The sequence below is a fragment of the Hemicordylus capensis genome, chromosome 2 (genome assembly GCF_027244095.1).
Source record: "Hemicordylus capensis ecotype Gifberg chromosome 2, rHemCap1.1.pri, whole genome shotgun sequence".
NCBI classification, from domain to species: Eukaryota; Metazoa; Chordata; class Lepidosauria; order Squamata; family Cordylidae; genus Hemicordylus; species Hemicordylus capensis.
This window is the reverse complement of record NC_069658.1, coordinates 192869674-192885499: the sequence shown is the minus strand read 5'-3', so window position 1 is coordinate 192885499 and position 15826 is coordinate 192869674. Positions and strand designations below refer to the sequence as shown.

Sequence of the window (15826 nt, the reverse complement as noted above, 5' to 3'; positions counted from 1 at the left end):
TGGGTCTCAAAATGGCATTTGAGTCACCCAAATTGATTCAGGTCAAAATGGGGGTGATTCTCCTCGACCATGAAGGGGCAATTGCCCTCTATTTTGAGGCAATTCAATTTGGGGTACAATTTTCAAATTAACCCCAATTCAACCTGAATCAATTTGAGGATGGGTCCAATTACACACCCCTATTATGTAACACACCATCTTTTTAGATAACATCTGAATAGGGCTTAAGTGTCTGTGTACAGTTCTGAAATGTCAAACTCACATTTTCTCACTAGTACCTTGGGAGGGGGGAGGTTAGCCAATATTCAGTGCTAATTGATTTCTGTTGGTTAATAAATTCATTTATAGCATTACCTTATCATGCTGTCCAGCAGAGATAGCCATCTATCTCTTTGATGCCTCTTGTTTCATATGCATATAGGAGCACATCCTTATACATCCTCTTACTAGATATGTGGGACTTTCACTCTTGAAAGCAATAATGTGTTAATGGTGTTGTCCTTAACTACTGCTTATAAGGTATCACTGATAACAGAGATTTTCACCAAAGAGGCTGAAATGAAGCTATGGAAGCTAGTAATGGTTAATGGATATTAAGTTCATAATATCCTGGCTCGGTATACAAATTTGTTCAGCTTGTAATAGTCAACAGTCTTACAAGTTGAGCACCATTTTCCCCAGAAGTGTTTGTCTCAGTAAGTGGCATGATATTCTGCACATGTTCAGTTCTTCACCAGGGAAGGGGTCCAGACTGAGGACAATGACATATGCGGGAGGGGGGTGAACCCTTTCCTCTGTACCACTTTATTACAAAAAAGCACAAACCACCAATCCTCCCACCAAGCATATGTTTTCTGCAAATAACTGTTTTGAGGGCAAACAGTAGTTTTGGCAGGCAATTTTTGGCAGGAAAACTGTATGAAGGAAAGTATTAACCCACGAACTGCACATGCACCACAGTCCTAATTTAGATTGAGGGCCCATTCTCCCCTACCCCCAATTCCTTCTACAAAAAAGTCTTCTCTTCATAAATAAGGAGACCTTGCCAGACTTAAGCACACCACTTAATAACCCATTTAACATAATGTATAGTGCGGGTGTCTGGTGATAGGTGTGTTTCAGTCACCCTGTCTGCCCAGAATTTTGCAGGAAGCCACCCCCAATTAAGGGAAACTATTCTTAATTAATCTCTTTAAAATGTATAGGGTGGGCAGGGGGAGAGAATAGCTGAAGAGAAGTCATCATAACTGGACTGATAAAAATCCCAGAGTTCCACTGTTATAAAGATTCACTTCTCTTGGCATTTTTATGCTTAGCACTTAGAACGTTTTAGGTTGTTATGCTGAAGAGGGGGCAGAGACTGGAGCAATTTTCAGCTACCAACACTGTAGCTCCTCTTCCTCTGCCTTCTGAGTGGCTGGGAAGAGAGAATGACAAGCAGGGAAAGAAGCTGTCACAGTGGTGTTGAGATCAGCCCAGGCTTACACACCTACATGTTTACACACCTACCTTCTGCCACTGGTAGCATCCTCTGCTATGTTCTAGGGAATGTTGGGCACAGCTCTCAGGTGTACCCAGTGGTACCACTTACATCATTATGTTCACTAAGCACCAATTGATGTATTACAGGCAGCAAAAGTAGATAATGAACCTCATTAATCAGTACAGTGGAAGGCGATGGATTTTAGCCCTCTGCATTGTCTTAAAGATTTCAGTTTCTCAGAGAGAAACTATAAATAATTCAGATGGAGTCTGCTGGCCATCTTAAAACAGGAATTGTGACCCCGTGATTTTCTTTCCACATTTCATCAGCTATAATGCTATTCACCAGCAAGTGAAGGGATGAGAGGGATCAAGTCAGAAAGCAGCATTCCATCAGACATAAGAAAGTAAGTCTTTTTAAAAATTCATACTTCTGTTGAACACTGATTAGCAATAAGGGGAAAGGAGCAAGAGCCCCCATTAAGGCAGCCAAATGTGTTCCATGAAGCAGCCTTTTTCAAGCCAGAAACCCTGAAGTCTACAAAAGCATTGCTGGTCGGAGGCAGTACAGTCTTCCTTTGGTCCCTGGTCTAGGTAGAGCAGGCACCTAGTGTCCTGGCTTCAAGATGGAGATCAAGGGTGCCACCGAAGAAATGGGGAATGCTCCCATCCACTCAGTGCCTGAAGGCAGGGCTACAGCATGACAAGGTGTTCATCCTAGCAGTTCTTGCCCGAGGCTGAGCAATATCCACATCTTGTGTCCTGGCCTGGGCCTCCTGCATCATCAGGATTCAAGATCTCGCGAAAGTCGCACAAGTTCTTTCTGGCTGTCAATCACTTTCAGGTGCTGGATGTATGCCCAGGTAGCAGCTGGGCTCCGAGTGCTGAGGGATTGCTCTGAGCCTGAAAAGGAAGACAGACCAAACATCAGGAAGGGACATTTTCAATTCCATTAAAAAACAGAAGATGGGTGTGCAATTTGGTACTATGCACAAAACTATATAGCCTGAAAAATGCCTCTTTTAAAAAGACAATTCCTCAGTTTCATGCCTGAAGGTATATATAAAGGGTGCTGTGAAAATCTGGCAGAAGGCCAGGTAAGATTTCAGGAGCTGTGGGGGAGGGGGGAGATTTGCACCAGTATTCAGAGATATACTGCCTCGGAACATGGTGGTTTCATCTGGCTATCATGGCTACCACAGAGACTTATCCTCAGTTGATTTTTATTTATTTTTTTATTTATCAAATTTGTATGCCGCCCCCAACTTCTGTCTCTGGGTGGCTCACAACAACGTAATGTAAACCCTTTTAAAAGCTAATTTAAGCCAGTGGCCATCATCATATCAGATGACAGTGAGTTCTAACAAGCTAATTATGGGACGCACACAACTCAATTACATGTGGCAGGAGGAAATATTTCATTTTGCCTGTTCCTAGTCAGTTTTAGGTGGCTGTGGTATATACATCACATGTTCCTTTGCACCTCAGACTGTCACAGAATTCCCTTCTCCTCCATTGGAGGAGGCTGTTCATATTTAGCTGTATAAGAAATGTCCCTCTCCCCCACCATGTGCTTACAGGTGGAGGCACGCATTGCCCGAGCTTCTTCGAGGAGGTGCTGAGGGCGACTCCTCAAGGGGGACAGTGGAACTGGGGAGAGAAGGAACAAGAGTATAAAACATGCAAAGTCTGCAGATGAGGGTTGTAGTATCTCCTAGACCACCTTCCTCAAAATCCCTGCTTTGTGTCATCTACAGAATCATTCTGTCAGTCTCCCTCTTTAATCTACTTCTGGACCACCCATCCCTCTTAGCATGACTTGCCCTCTTTGGACAGTGAGAAAAGAATTATGTTAATACTATAACCCTTGACAAGCTGTTAAGTTAGAACATGTCTTCTCCCTTTTTCATCTGACCCTGATCAACCCTGAAACAAAATATGCCAATAAAGCCGATTAATGGTACTACTAAACTTCTATCTGCTCAGAGCTTTAGGAAGAGAATAATCTGGAAACGTTTGTAAAGGGTCATTCAAACAGCACTGGAGCATACTGGTTTCCTCTGCAAGGAGGCCAGTTTTCCTAGGCTGCTCTGGCACTTGGATCCACTGTTCCCTCTAAAGCATGTGCATGTGTGCACACTCACACATTTTCTGATGTCCAGTCAGTTAATTTTAGATCCCACTCAGATTGAATCAGGAAGGCCCCATTCTGAATGCACATGCGCACACACCAGGGGTGTAACAAGGCTGGAGTGGGCCCAGAAACAAAATTTTAAAATGGGCCCCTTGCTGATACACACACACACACACACACACACACACTTCACAATATATAGTCATGTGACTTGCCTCTCTGGGGGGGCCCTCGAGGCATGGGGGCCCCCAGGCAGCCGCCTCCCTTTGCCTAATAGTAGTTACGCCCCTGGCACACACTGCCTTGATACTGCCGCCCAAAACAAAACTCATTCCGCAAACAGATGAAAAAAGATTAGAGAGAACACTGCTTGTATCCAAGGGTTTTTTGGTGGCAACTATCCTTGACTGCTGTTTCTACATAGCTATTACACCACCTTACCTCCACCGACTCCACCCCACAGCCACAAGCCTTCTGTACTTACGGCTGGGCTGACTCCGACAGTGATGCACAAGACGAACAGCCTTAGCCATCATGCGCTGTATGAAAGAGACATTGGTTTATATTTGTTTGTTTCCTCTTCATCCCCGCCCCCAAGTAACAAGTTTGTTCTGTGTATAAGAAGGCCAATGAGCTTTGCAAGGTTCAGAGCATCCTGATGTGCAATGAAGATATCTCCACTCTTAACAGCTCATTTTCTCCAAACTGGTGAGTGACAAAAATTTCCACCACATGGCTATTGGCTGTTTTTGCCCATCACGTGGCACACTAGGCTGCCCTCCCCTCATCTCCCCTGCGACATCTCTCCACTCACCAGCTTCTCAAAATTGACGAGGTTCTCCACCAATGTGCAGTTGCCCTCATGGATGAAAGTCATATCTGCAATGGGAAGGTGAACTCTGAGTCTTCCCATCACTCATTACATACTACCAGGGTAGTTCAGTGGACAGAGAGCGGCACCTAATCTGGGCACATGCCTCATGTTTGCCATGGGCAAGTCAGTCATGCAACGGGCATGTGCAAAATGCCTGCAGTGAGACAGGGCAATTTAACTGGAAACATCCTCATGCCATCCAACATTCTCATTCAGGGGAAGGGCCATAGCTGAGTGATAGAGCACATGCATTGCATGCAAAGGATTCTAGGTTCAACTCTTGGTATTTCCAGTTAAAGAAGATCAGGTAGAGAGAGCTGGGAAAAGCCGCTGGAGAGTTGCTGCCAGTCAGGACAGACAACATTGGGCTAGATAGACCAATTGACTTATTCAGTAGAAAAGCATCTTCATATTACCTCTGCATCTGTTTCTGGTAATATTCTCTCCAAATGTTCCTACTAGGATTGTTACCCCCTACCTCTCCTGCTACAATACCAGATTGGGAAGGAGGTTGTGTGTCTCAGCATCCCTAAAACCCCCAAAACAGACTACTTTTGGATACTGAAAGCCATTAGAGAACAAAGGTTCTCCTAATGAAAGGGAGACTATCTTAGGAAACAGTAAACCCCAACCCCAAACGTCCTGATTAGACTTGTAAATGAAAGGGCCATCTCAAATATATTCAGTGAATACAACAAAGGAAACTGGTATGTTAATTCATTGCATAATTTGCCTGACATAGATTTCTAGAACAATGGACAAGCGGGCAGTGTGTCCATGGATGTCTTTGTAGGATGCTTTTTTGATGTTTGTTTTTAAATTTCATGCATTTCCCCTGCAAATTACAGCAGATCTATACAACTTGGGCTGCATAAAACAAATGCAACTCACCTGGGACTGCAGAAGTCAGTGGGAGAGCAGGCCCATTTAATCCGGATTATTAATAGTCAGAAAACAGTATTTCCGTGTTCCCAACTCTCTATTACATTTTGTCTTGGGGGATATTATGCTAGTACTAGAACAAACTCCATGCCTCCTTTGAAATAATGGTGCCAATGCATCTGGACAAGATTGGGTGCTTTCCTTCAAGTGGAAAAACAGCTATTCATCAAGAGCATTTGAATTACAATACCAGGATAGGGAAAGTTTGACATCTAAGACAGCAGACAGCCATTTTTAGAGAAACATCTAGTTTAAAACCAAGTTTGAGCTCTGCCTCTCTTGCGACTGCACCTTAAGGGCATGTCTGAATTCCAAACTTTAACTAGTCATGGCTTTTGATCAAGGGACTCTTGAATCTGTGATCCAGGAAATGGAGGGTGGTCTAGGAACCTCAAGCCACCTAATGGCGCAGCAGCGAAATGCTTGACTAACAAGCAGAAGGTTGCCAGTTCGAATCCCCACTGGTACTACATCGGGCAGCAGTGATATAGGAAGACGCTGAAAGGCATAATCTCATACTGCATGGGAGGAGGCAATGGTAAACCCCTCCTGTATCCTGCCAAAGAAAACCACAGGGCTCTGTGGGCGCCAGGAGTTGAAATCGACTTGACAGCACACTTTACTTACTAGGAACCTCAGAAGACTACACTTCCAACTGTTCCTTCATTAAAGCTATGCATATCAAATGGGTCTAAAGCCATTTTGCATTTGTAGTAAAGATGTGCCATCTAACACTGAGACAGGCCTGAAATTTTTTGAAAAATGACTACAATCACATTCAAGAGGGCCCAAGCCTGACCTGCTACAGCTAGGCTTTTATTTTCTCATCCATTTCAGACCGTACTGTATGTTTTGTGAATTTAGAACCCTGAGACCTGAGGAGAAAGAGAGCATGTATGCACACAGCCAAACATTTTAAAAGCAATTTTATTGTACCTTTAAGGAGGAGAGGCATGAAGGGAATGATGGGCGGATTCAGTTTGGCCATGGCCAGTCTGTAGATGCGATGATTCCAGGAAGGGTCCTGGAAAGAAGGAAGGCGGCTTAGTTCTGGGATGTTTGTAACAAGTTGTGACACTAAGTTCATCTCCCACCGCGCCACAAACCATCTAAAAAAGATGTCCCCTTTCTTTTCAAAGACAGCATGGCACAGTTCTCACAGAGAGGAGAGTAAGTCTGTGTCTGCACTGTACAACTTCAAACAGCAGGTGAAGGCTTACATGCTGGTATGCTCTTCTAGAGAGAAAAAAAAAGGTGTGTGTGGGAGGTCCCAAATATTAAACAAAAGGATGTGTTATGCAGAAAGGCTAAGCAGAAACCTTTCTCCCTGACTTCTAGTTTTGTAAGTTTTTTGTATTGGGGAGCATTCAATCATATGAACCTTCTCTCAAGTCTGAGGTAATAAAATCAAGAGATAGGTTTACCACATCATCCACTATTTGACTAACCCACTATTTGACTAACAGTCAGATTCTATAAGATGATGCAAGTTATGACACATTTGCCTACAACTGTCTCCCTCGCCCCCACCCTCCACACACATAATGTTTTCTGTTGCCATCGAAATGAGGCAACTATGCAAGCCACTGATGAAGTGATGCTACCAGGGCTGGCCCTCCGTCCTAGCTTTACCCTGGTGGCAGTGGCACCAGCTGCTGCTCACCTCCTGCTGTCTCTGGTATTTCCAAGAACCCAAAAGGGAAGGGAGTGAAAGCAAGTGTGGAGGAGCAGAGTAGAGTGCTGGGTCAGAGTGGCCCACTCCACTCTCTTCTTCTACACTTCCTTCTGCTCCATTCCCTGTGGCTTTTGAAAGTGACAGAAACGATAAAGAGAAACGAAAGCAAATTCCCAGCACCTTCTAAAGATATATGGGATTTCCACTCACCAACATTCGCTCCAGGGAGCTGTACAGCTTTCTGGTCTTGTGTGGAAGCTTCTGGGTCATGGGAGAGAGAGAGAGAAGATTGCTTAGAAATAGACAGTAAGTTTGATCAGTCAGGGTGCACTCACACATGCAGATTTGTTACTCAAATGGTTCTTTGCACAAGTAAAGCAGCCTTAACAAATCAAATACCATAGATAGAACTTTAATATCTCAGCACAATCCTTCCCCCCTCCCTGAGTCCAATCAAATATCAAATTATAGGAACATGGGAAGCTGCCTTATACCAAGTCAGACCATTGGTCCATCTAGCTCAGTATTGTCTCCTCTGACTGGCAGCGGTTCTCCAAGGTTTCAGGCAAGAATCTCTCCCAGCCCTACTACCTGGATATGCCAGGAATTGAACCTGGGAGGACCTCCTGCATGCAAAGCAGATGCTCTAGCACTGAGCTACACCCCCATCCCCGTGAATACTGGGCAATATACATGCATTTGTGAACTGACCAAGGCAGTTCACAATCACAAAGCAAAACAAGGCCTCTATCAAAAGGACCTCTGTCAGTCAGCACCATCTTTCCCCCTGAACAGACGACAGCCTGTGCAAGGGAGATTCCGCAGGCTTAATTTCTCATAAGAATCGCTTAGTTTGTACAGGGATCTCTAAAACCTTAAAAGTCAATTTGGTGGCTTATTTTTCAAAGGATATATACTAGGATATATACAAAATCTTATGCTCCCCCCCAAGTAGTAACACATAAAGAACCCCAATAAAGTCTAAATCCTCCAATAAAATATATTATTTAATCCAATATATAACATGTATTATGAACGTGCACGCACACCCGGTACTTCTGGCCACTTCCGGCAGAGGAGGGGGAAGAAGCGGCAGGGAGGTATGCTGCCGCCCTGAAGGCTTTTACCGGTAATAAGCGCCGGTGGGGGGAAAGCGATGGGAGGGGTAAGTGCACTCTCCCCTGCCCTTAAAGTGGCACCCCCACCAGCGTCAAACCACCCCACCATGGTTCCGTGCACATCCCTAATCATTGCCACTGAAGAAGGCTGATTGACAGCCAAAATGCGTATGGCTTGTGGTACGTCATCAGAAGATGTCTCCTTGGACACGATTGCTACTACTTACAGCTTCATGGGATACATCCATTGATTCCCTACAGAGACTTTTTTTGGATCAGACTTCATCAGTTCAGAGCTTCATGAGAAGCTTCTATTGGCATCTTTCTCCAACATCACAGCTAATTAATTGGATTTTTACACATATGTAGTCTGTTATATGAGCTGTATGTGCACAGTTTATAGTGGATTTTATCTTCATATTTTATTTTATTTATTAAATTAATTTATATACTACCCGATTCCAAAAGCTCTAGGTGGTTTACAGATTTACATAGATAATATGGATTATTTGTGAAGGTTTTATTTGTGTATGAAATATCTGATTTATAAGAATGGTTGTTTCTTAATACATGTTATATGCTGGATTAAATAAAGTATTTTGAGGATCTATATATTTATTTCTCCTAGGCGTACCCATCGCTAGTCCTATGAGTGGCAGTTCTCATGAGAGTCCGTGAGCAGCTGCCAGACTAGCGATAGGGAGGCCGAGAAAATGGCTGCCTGGATGATGAGGCAGCAGCAGCAGAGGGCCGGCCTGGCCTGGCCACCGGGATGAGGTGGCGGCAGGCCAGCCCAGCCACTGGGATAAGGAGACACCAGTCCAGCCACCGGGAGCAGGTGGCAGCGGGCAGGAGGAGGGGACAGGCTGGCTTGAAAGCCAGCCAGAAACCGCAGCTGGGCGGGGTGGGTGGGGGGGAATGGGCCAAGTGGGTCAGCAGAGACGCAGATGCTCTGCACCTGGCCCAGCTAGTTTAGACTCTGTTTTGGGTTGTTTATGTATCATTGACATTTTTCAAAGCTCATTCAGTTATAATCTTAGGATCATTTCAAGGAATGATATTTTCAGCAATCTGATGGTGAACTAATCATCTGATTGTTTCAACATCTCTCTCCACCGTTTGCTTGTACATCCATGCTTGACCTTTTAATAGGGCCTTCTCCAGGATGTGGTGAGCCATTTAAAGTTATGTCAAAAATGTTATATGACTAGTTCATTAGCGTACAAGGTCAGTTTGTGTTGACTCACTGCTTCAAATGAAAGCCCCTTAGTTTATCCATAGATACATTGTGGTTAATGATAGCTATGGCTTTCTAGAACTTTTCAGGGAATTAACTTTTCAGGGAATTAACCCCTGCTAACTTGGCAAAGAGGCACTTTTTAATGTGGTGATTCTCTTTATTTAGCAGGGGGAGAGCAACTGGCCTTATCCACCCACAACATAGTACCTCCAGTGACTGTTGCTGGTGTCTATCTTATGTTTCTTTTTAGATTGTGAGCCCTTTGGGGACAGGGATCCATCTTTATTTATTGTTTCTCTGTGTAAACTGCCCTGAGCCATTTTTGGAAGGGTGGTAAAGAAATCAAATCAAATCAAATCAATCAAAATAATAATAATAATAATAATAATAATAATAATAATAATAATAATAATAATTCGATGTCTGGATAAAACAAACCAGTAAAAAACACCTGTCTGTGTAAACAACAACAATAATTTAACTATTATTATTAAGTAACTTGACTTACTCTCCCCAGATTCTAAATTCATCCCCATTTGAGTTTCAGTGAAGAAAGTCACAGCCTTCTCACCCCTGCGAATTACTCACCTACTTGAGAGAATGGAAAAGATCTCCAAACTGGCTACTCAAGTTCAGTCTAGTCTTCCTTCTAACTTTGCCCATTAAACCTGGTTCAGCCCCATTCATGCATCATCCAGTACACCTTGGACATATCAGGAGGCCTTTCCGGTTTCTCTGTGTCTGCCTTATCCCACCCTCTCTCACTTCCCAGAGTCCCTACTTCTAAAAGGATGGCTTGGTCAGACATAAGGTATGCAAATTCGTGAAGCATTCCTTCTCACCCAGTCCTATCCTTCCTTATAACAGCTGCTTTGCAAATCTGCCTTTGGCTTGCCTGTATCCTTTAAAAAGTGGAATATAGGCACAGAGCACCTAACAAGGTAGTGGACAACATTGGCGATTTAGAGGTTCAGGGAATTACTTTTTCCGATTACTGTTGAATGTGATGAAAGTAAATCAAGTACTGTTAGGTTTCCTCCCACCCTGCAGCAGAAATTTACCTCCCATGTCCTAGAAAGGCGGCTGATGGTAGAGTGGCTCAGGCCAAACATCACTGCAAAGAAGGAGTTGAGGTTCTTCTGATCCTTCAGGCTAAAACCAAAGACATAAGACAGTCAGCCCAAGAGGAGTCGAACAAAGTTGAGTCTACATCCCAGATGCTCAGCAGTGTGATGCCTGTAACAGGTTTAGCTCCCAGAGTCATTCTCACTCCCCCCAAATAAAAATGACTTGGACCACCACCCGACATGTTCCTATCTACCAGACTCTTACTGTGTAGCCAGCTTGATGAATTTGCGGAGCAGCTGGGCCCGCTTGATGACATCAGGACAAAGGCAGAGCTCGGTGGTGACCCAAAACTGCAGCTCATTGAAACGACGCAGGAAGCGCTCCAAATTCGCTGTGGTGGCATTTGGGAACTTCTGCTGTCCAAAGATGTAGTAGATCAGCTCCACCTTAAAAAATACAACAGCCGGGAGAGTCTCCGCTGAACTCCAACCTTAAAAAACACAAGGTCTTGGCTCAGCTCCACCTTGAAGCATCCAACTTAATAATCAGAAATCACCACTCAGCTCCATCTTATACATGCAAAGGCAACAGTGTATGAAAGCAGAAAGTTCTGCTCAACTCCAGAGTCATTTGGGTAAGTAATGGCAATGTGCAGCAAGATCTCTTCAGTCCCTATCTTGTACCCTTCTTAAACAGATTCTAGCTGTGGGCAGATCTCATTACCTGATGGATGCTTTTAAAAAGGTTCCAGTCATGCTCCATGAATTGGTTGGCCAGGTCCTTGGAACTGATAAAATCCAGGGTTTCTGAGGAGCCCACAGTGGGGCCTAGTTGCTGTGGGTGAGGTTTCTGTACAAATGAGAAGAGAGAACAGTGCTAATGCCACTATACGCAAGCGTCCCCATTGCAAATGCCATCCTCTGGTTATACCTGCAAGAACTTCAAGGAGGCACTGTGTTGGCCACATCACTCATAAGTCATATCTACATCGTCAAACCTGAACCATTTTCAAAACCACCTTGATAAAGAAAAATTGACTATCCCAACTCACTAATCTAAGGGAGGATGCAAGAGAAGCCAGCCCACAACTAGCTTGGAGCTCAGTCCATGCCCAACTGCCCTGGAGCTGGGCAGAACCAGAACTGGAAGGGAGCAGTTCCTTCCCCCAACTGCCAGGGCTGAAGATTCTAAAGCAAGTTGGCATAAGCTCCGCCTGTTGGAGGAGTAACCCACTTGAGCGTTCTTATCTGATGCAGTTTAGATACATAAAACAGAATCTTCTATTAGTCAATCAGATATTGGTTTCCAAAACAAAAGAGATGCAGGCATAGAGGATTGACACACCTTGAAGGCTAATCTGACCCATACTATCAACTTAGATGCTTCCTTACAAGGTGTACAGAGTCCTTATCCTGGTATCGTGTTTTTCTGTCTTTTTGCCATGATCTCCCCTTTGTCATGCATACATGTACTTCAGTGGAACTTGTGCAGGAGAAATTTCCTAGGAGTTGTTCTGGATGAGGAAGAGAATTCTGAGGGCATCAGAAATCTCCTACTAGGGATGTGCATGACCCCACCACTCAGAAGTTCACATGCGCGACCGTGGGGCTTCACGAAGCAGCTTGCGTGTGGTGGCCATGTGCATGGTCAGCAACACCATGGACATGGCCACTACACATGTACAGTGTCCATATGCATCCTGCCACCACACTCTGGCTGCTGGGTGAAGCCTCACAGCTGTGCACAGACTTCTGAGTGGCGTAATGCTGCGCCCGGAAAAGCAGTGGGTCAGTGGAGGAGCAGGTAAGGACTTGCTTTACTCATGCCTTAAAAAGGTACCACTCCCCACCCCACCGAAACATTCGTGCACATCCCTATCTCCTACACATAGATCTACAAGTGACACACACTCACCAAAGTGTGAAGCTCCTGGACACTGACAGCAAAGAGTCTCTCATTCAATCCCAGGGATGTAAACACACCAAAGGCCTCCATGGGTAGTACCTCTTTATCTACAGAAAGAGACAGAAATGGTGACAGAGATAGAAATGGGTAAGTGCCCCCAAAATGCCAGATGGGGGCAGCATTTCTCTTATCATGTCTAGGACCACTAACTCCTCCCTATTGTCTCCCTTTGTAAGCATAACAAAGCTTGTATGAATGCACCCTCTCCACATTCAGAACAAATGTATTTTATCTTCTTCCGTGTAAACTTCTGGGGGGAAAGGAACATTGGTACTCACCGTGAAGGTTTCTTCTCGCTGGTGTAGAAGAGGTCACCCAACGTGGGTTACGTCCCTCCACATGCTCCAGGAGGCAGGAAGTAGAATTAATTGAAGATCCTTTAACCCAACCCCTGTGGGTGGATCCTCTCAGATACCTGAACAGCTCTAGATTCAGAAGACCTTAACACAAAATGCCAGTAACAAGGGCCGCCCCGGTCCAATACAGCATATGTCCAGGCAAAATGTATACAGAGACAAAAAGCAGAAAAATGAAGGAGAACACATGCCCAGGGGTGTAGCTATAATTGAGCGAAAGGGTTCAAAGAACACGGGCCGCAAGCTTCTGAGGGCCCTCCAGCTCCATCCCTCCCTATTTTCTTCATTGTGTCCCTCACTCTGGGGGGCCGCCAGAAAGAGGGATAAACACGGGCCCCCTTTCCCATAGCTACGCCCCTGCACATACAACAGATCTAGCCTAGGCAACAGATCTAGCCTAAAAAAACAACCCCGGGTGAGCCTTGGGTGACCTCTTCTACACCAGCAAGAAGAAACCTTCACGGTGAGTATCAATGTTCCTTTCTCAGAGATCACCCAATGTGGGACATACCACAGCACACAACCACAGGTGGGAACTAAGCCCAGGCTGGATCTAGTGACCAGGAAGGACCTGTTGCAGAACCCTCCGGCTGAATGCCGCCCTGGATGAAGTTTGCTCATCCAGTTTGTAGTGTTTGGAAAACGTGAAAGGAGACTTCCAAGGGGCTGCCTTACAGATCTCCAATGAAGCCGGAGTTGATAATGCGGCAGAAATGGCCACAGACCTAGTGGAGCAGGCAGTGACATGTCCTGGAACCGGAAGATGCTGGGAGTCATATGCCAAAGAGATACAGGCCCGAACCCAACTATCATGGCCACTGATGCATTCATCCCCATCTTGGATGACCGAAACCAGGGGCGTAACTAGGTTGGAGTGGGCCCCGAGACAAGATTCTTAAATGGGCCCCCCCCCGAGAATTTTTTTAAAAAATGACTTCAAAAGGAATTTCGGGTAGGCACTGGGTGGGGGAGAGCCTCTGAGGGCCCCCCCAAGGGTGGACAGAACTCAGAATGAGGTTAGAATATATATAGCCCTAAAAAGAACTGACACCCGGGGAGGGTCAGGGCAGGAGGCGGCAGTCCTATTGAGTTCAATGGGGCTTGCTCCCAGGTAAGGTAAATGGGCACGGAATTGCAACCTTCCTTGCCCTCCTACCTAACAGTTGTGGAAAGCTGTTTGAGTTGGAAAAAGCATTGGCTTGCTCGCTTGGAAGCCCCGAAGCCCAGCCAACTACTCCCCAACCATGCCTAAATATCTCCTTTCCTCAAGTGCGATTTACCTGCTCTGCAAACCAAGCTGCTTCCTCCAGTGCTGCCAAAAGCTATTTGAAAGACACGAGCATATCAACAAACAGCAAGCATTAAGTTTGCGTCAAACCTGGTTTCTATATGTCTGTAATGCTAACGAGGCGGGTGGTTTAGTATCACCCGTGAGTAAACACGCCTTAGGCGATTCCCCCCCACCGTCCACAAAAGGAAGATCGGGTAGGCGCTGGGTGGAGATAAACAACAAGCAAATAGCGGGCGGCGCCAGAACAAGGAGGATAAATATAATTTTTAAATGATTTCAAAAGGAAGATCGGGTGGGGGAGAGCCTCTGAGGGGGCCCCCCCAAGGCGGGGGGCCCCAAGACAACGGCCTCCCCCTGCCTAATTGTAGTTACGCCCCTGACTGAAACAATGCGTCGGACTTATGAAAACTCTCTGTCCTGTTCAAGTATATCCTAAGTGCCCTCCACACATCCAATCTGTGCCATTCCTTTTCAGGAGGCCTGTGCAGTTCAGGGCAAAAAGAAGGTAAGTAAATGTTAGCTGACCGATGGGACGGCAGATGGACTTTTAGCACGAAGGAAGGATCTGGGATGAGTCTCACCGAATCTTTGGAGAAAATACACAAATTATCTCTCATGGAAAGAGCCTGCAACTCGTACACCCTTCTGGGCGATGTTATTGCCACTAGAAAAACCACCTTCCAGGTCAGCAGCTTGAGCAGAACAGGCCATAGGGGTTTGAATGGTGGAAACTGCAATCCCTGAAGAACAACATGCAGATAACAAGATAGAAAACGATAACAAACCATCAGTGAGCGCTGAGCAGCCCCCCTCAGGAATGTTTACAGTAGCAGGTGACTGGAGCTCCTGGGAATTGAACCTGTCTGCCCTGGCCTCTGGGCCTGCTCCAATGTGGTCTAAATGATCTCAAAGGTTCCTTCTAACAGAACTGGGGTCTGAAGGCCCTGAATGGCTGTGTGGGCTTGCGAGAAAAACCCTGTCCTCCTGCTAGGGATGTGCCCGAACCAGTCCGGAGACCATGCTGGAGGCCTCTGAACCGGTTCGGATCCAAGCCAGTCCGGCGGCTCAGCACGGAGGAGGGTTGTAGCTTTAAGGGCGGGGGAGTAGTACTCCCCCCCCCCGCCGCTCTTTCCCCTCCGGTGCTGTGGTTTTTGGTAAAGTTTCTGGGGTGACAGCGTTCCTCCCTGCCGCCCCTGCCCCCGTCGTTAGCCTGCCAGATCCTAAGTAAGTAACACGCATGCGCCCGTTCCGGCGTGCGTGTGCACCCGCCGCCGCCCGCACGCTCCGCATATGTCACACGTCGACGTGTGACGTATGCGGAGCACGCGCGGCGGCAGGTGCGAACATGTGTCCTCATCCCTCGGGACCACCACTCCACTGAGCAGTGCCCCAAATGGGGCACCTGTAAGGGCTACTTTAAGCAAATCTAAAGTCTCCTCCTCAAAATTATATAGCCTATTAGCCAGCACAGAGGCCCGTTTAGATGTGGATATGGAGGTCTGCTCCTCAATTGTGTTAGTGAAACCCTCCAGCATCACTGATTTAGTCTGTGGAGCCTCGGGTTTAGGCAGAACCAACTATCCTTTAGATACTGTGGTACAGTGATCTGCAGGAACAGGTTTTAGACCCAGCACAGCTATAGATTGGCTGATAAGAGGCTGGAAGTCTTCCATCAAGGAGA

At 45.9% G+C, this 15826-nt stretch overlaps 1 protein-coding gene and 1 long non-coding RNA gene across 13 annotated transcripts in view; one reads left to right on the top strand and one right to left on the bottom strand.

Moving 5' to 3' along the window:
- LOC128346370 (uncharacterized) overlaps positions 1-15826 on the top strand; it is a 47524-nt gene that overhangs the window by 25029 nt on the left and 6669 nt on the right. The window contains exon 3 of the long non-coding RNA XR_008316934.1: positions 1813-1889. This is a non-coding gene — a long non-coding RNA (uncharacterized LOC128346370). The remainder of the gene's footprint in view (positions 1-1812; positions 1890-15826) is intronic.
- The window catches only part of RAPGEF3 (Rap guanine nucleotide exchange factor 3), an 83639-nt gene continuing 68596 nt past the window's right edge, over positions 784-15826 (bottom strand). For 11 of the 12 annotated variants that reach the window (XM_053299595.1, XM_053299584.1, XM_053299585.1 and 8 more), the window contains 10 exons: positions 12448-12545; positions 11257-11382; positions 10798-10979; positions 10527-10617; positions 7318-7368; positions 6369-6456; positions 4431-4495; positions 4101-4155; positions 3061-3132; positions 784-2385 (listed from right to left, as the gene is read on the bottom strand). In XM_053299595.1, the coding sequence (XP_053155570.1) occupies positions 2267-2385; positions 3061-3132; positions 4101-4155; positions 4431-4495; positions 6369-6456; positions 7318-7368; positions 10527-10617; positions 10798-10979; positions 11257-11382; positions 12448-12545 (947 nt within the window). In that variant the 3' untranslated portion in view covers positions 784-2266. Of the gene's footprint in view, positions 2386-3060; positions 3133-4100; positions 4156-4430; positions 4496-6368; positions 6457-7317; positions 7369-10526; positions 10618-10797; positions 11024-11256; positions 11383-12447; positions 12546-15826 lie in introns of those variants that run through there. The other variant, XM_053299596.1, reaches the window with a different exon arrangement.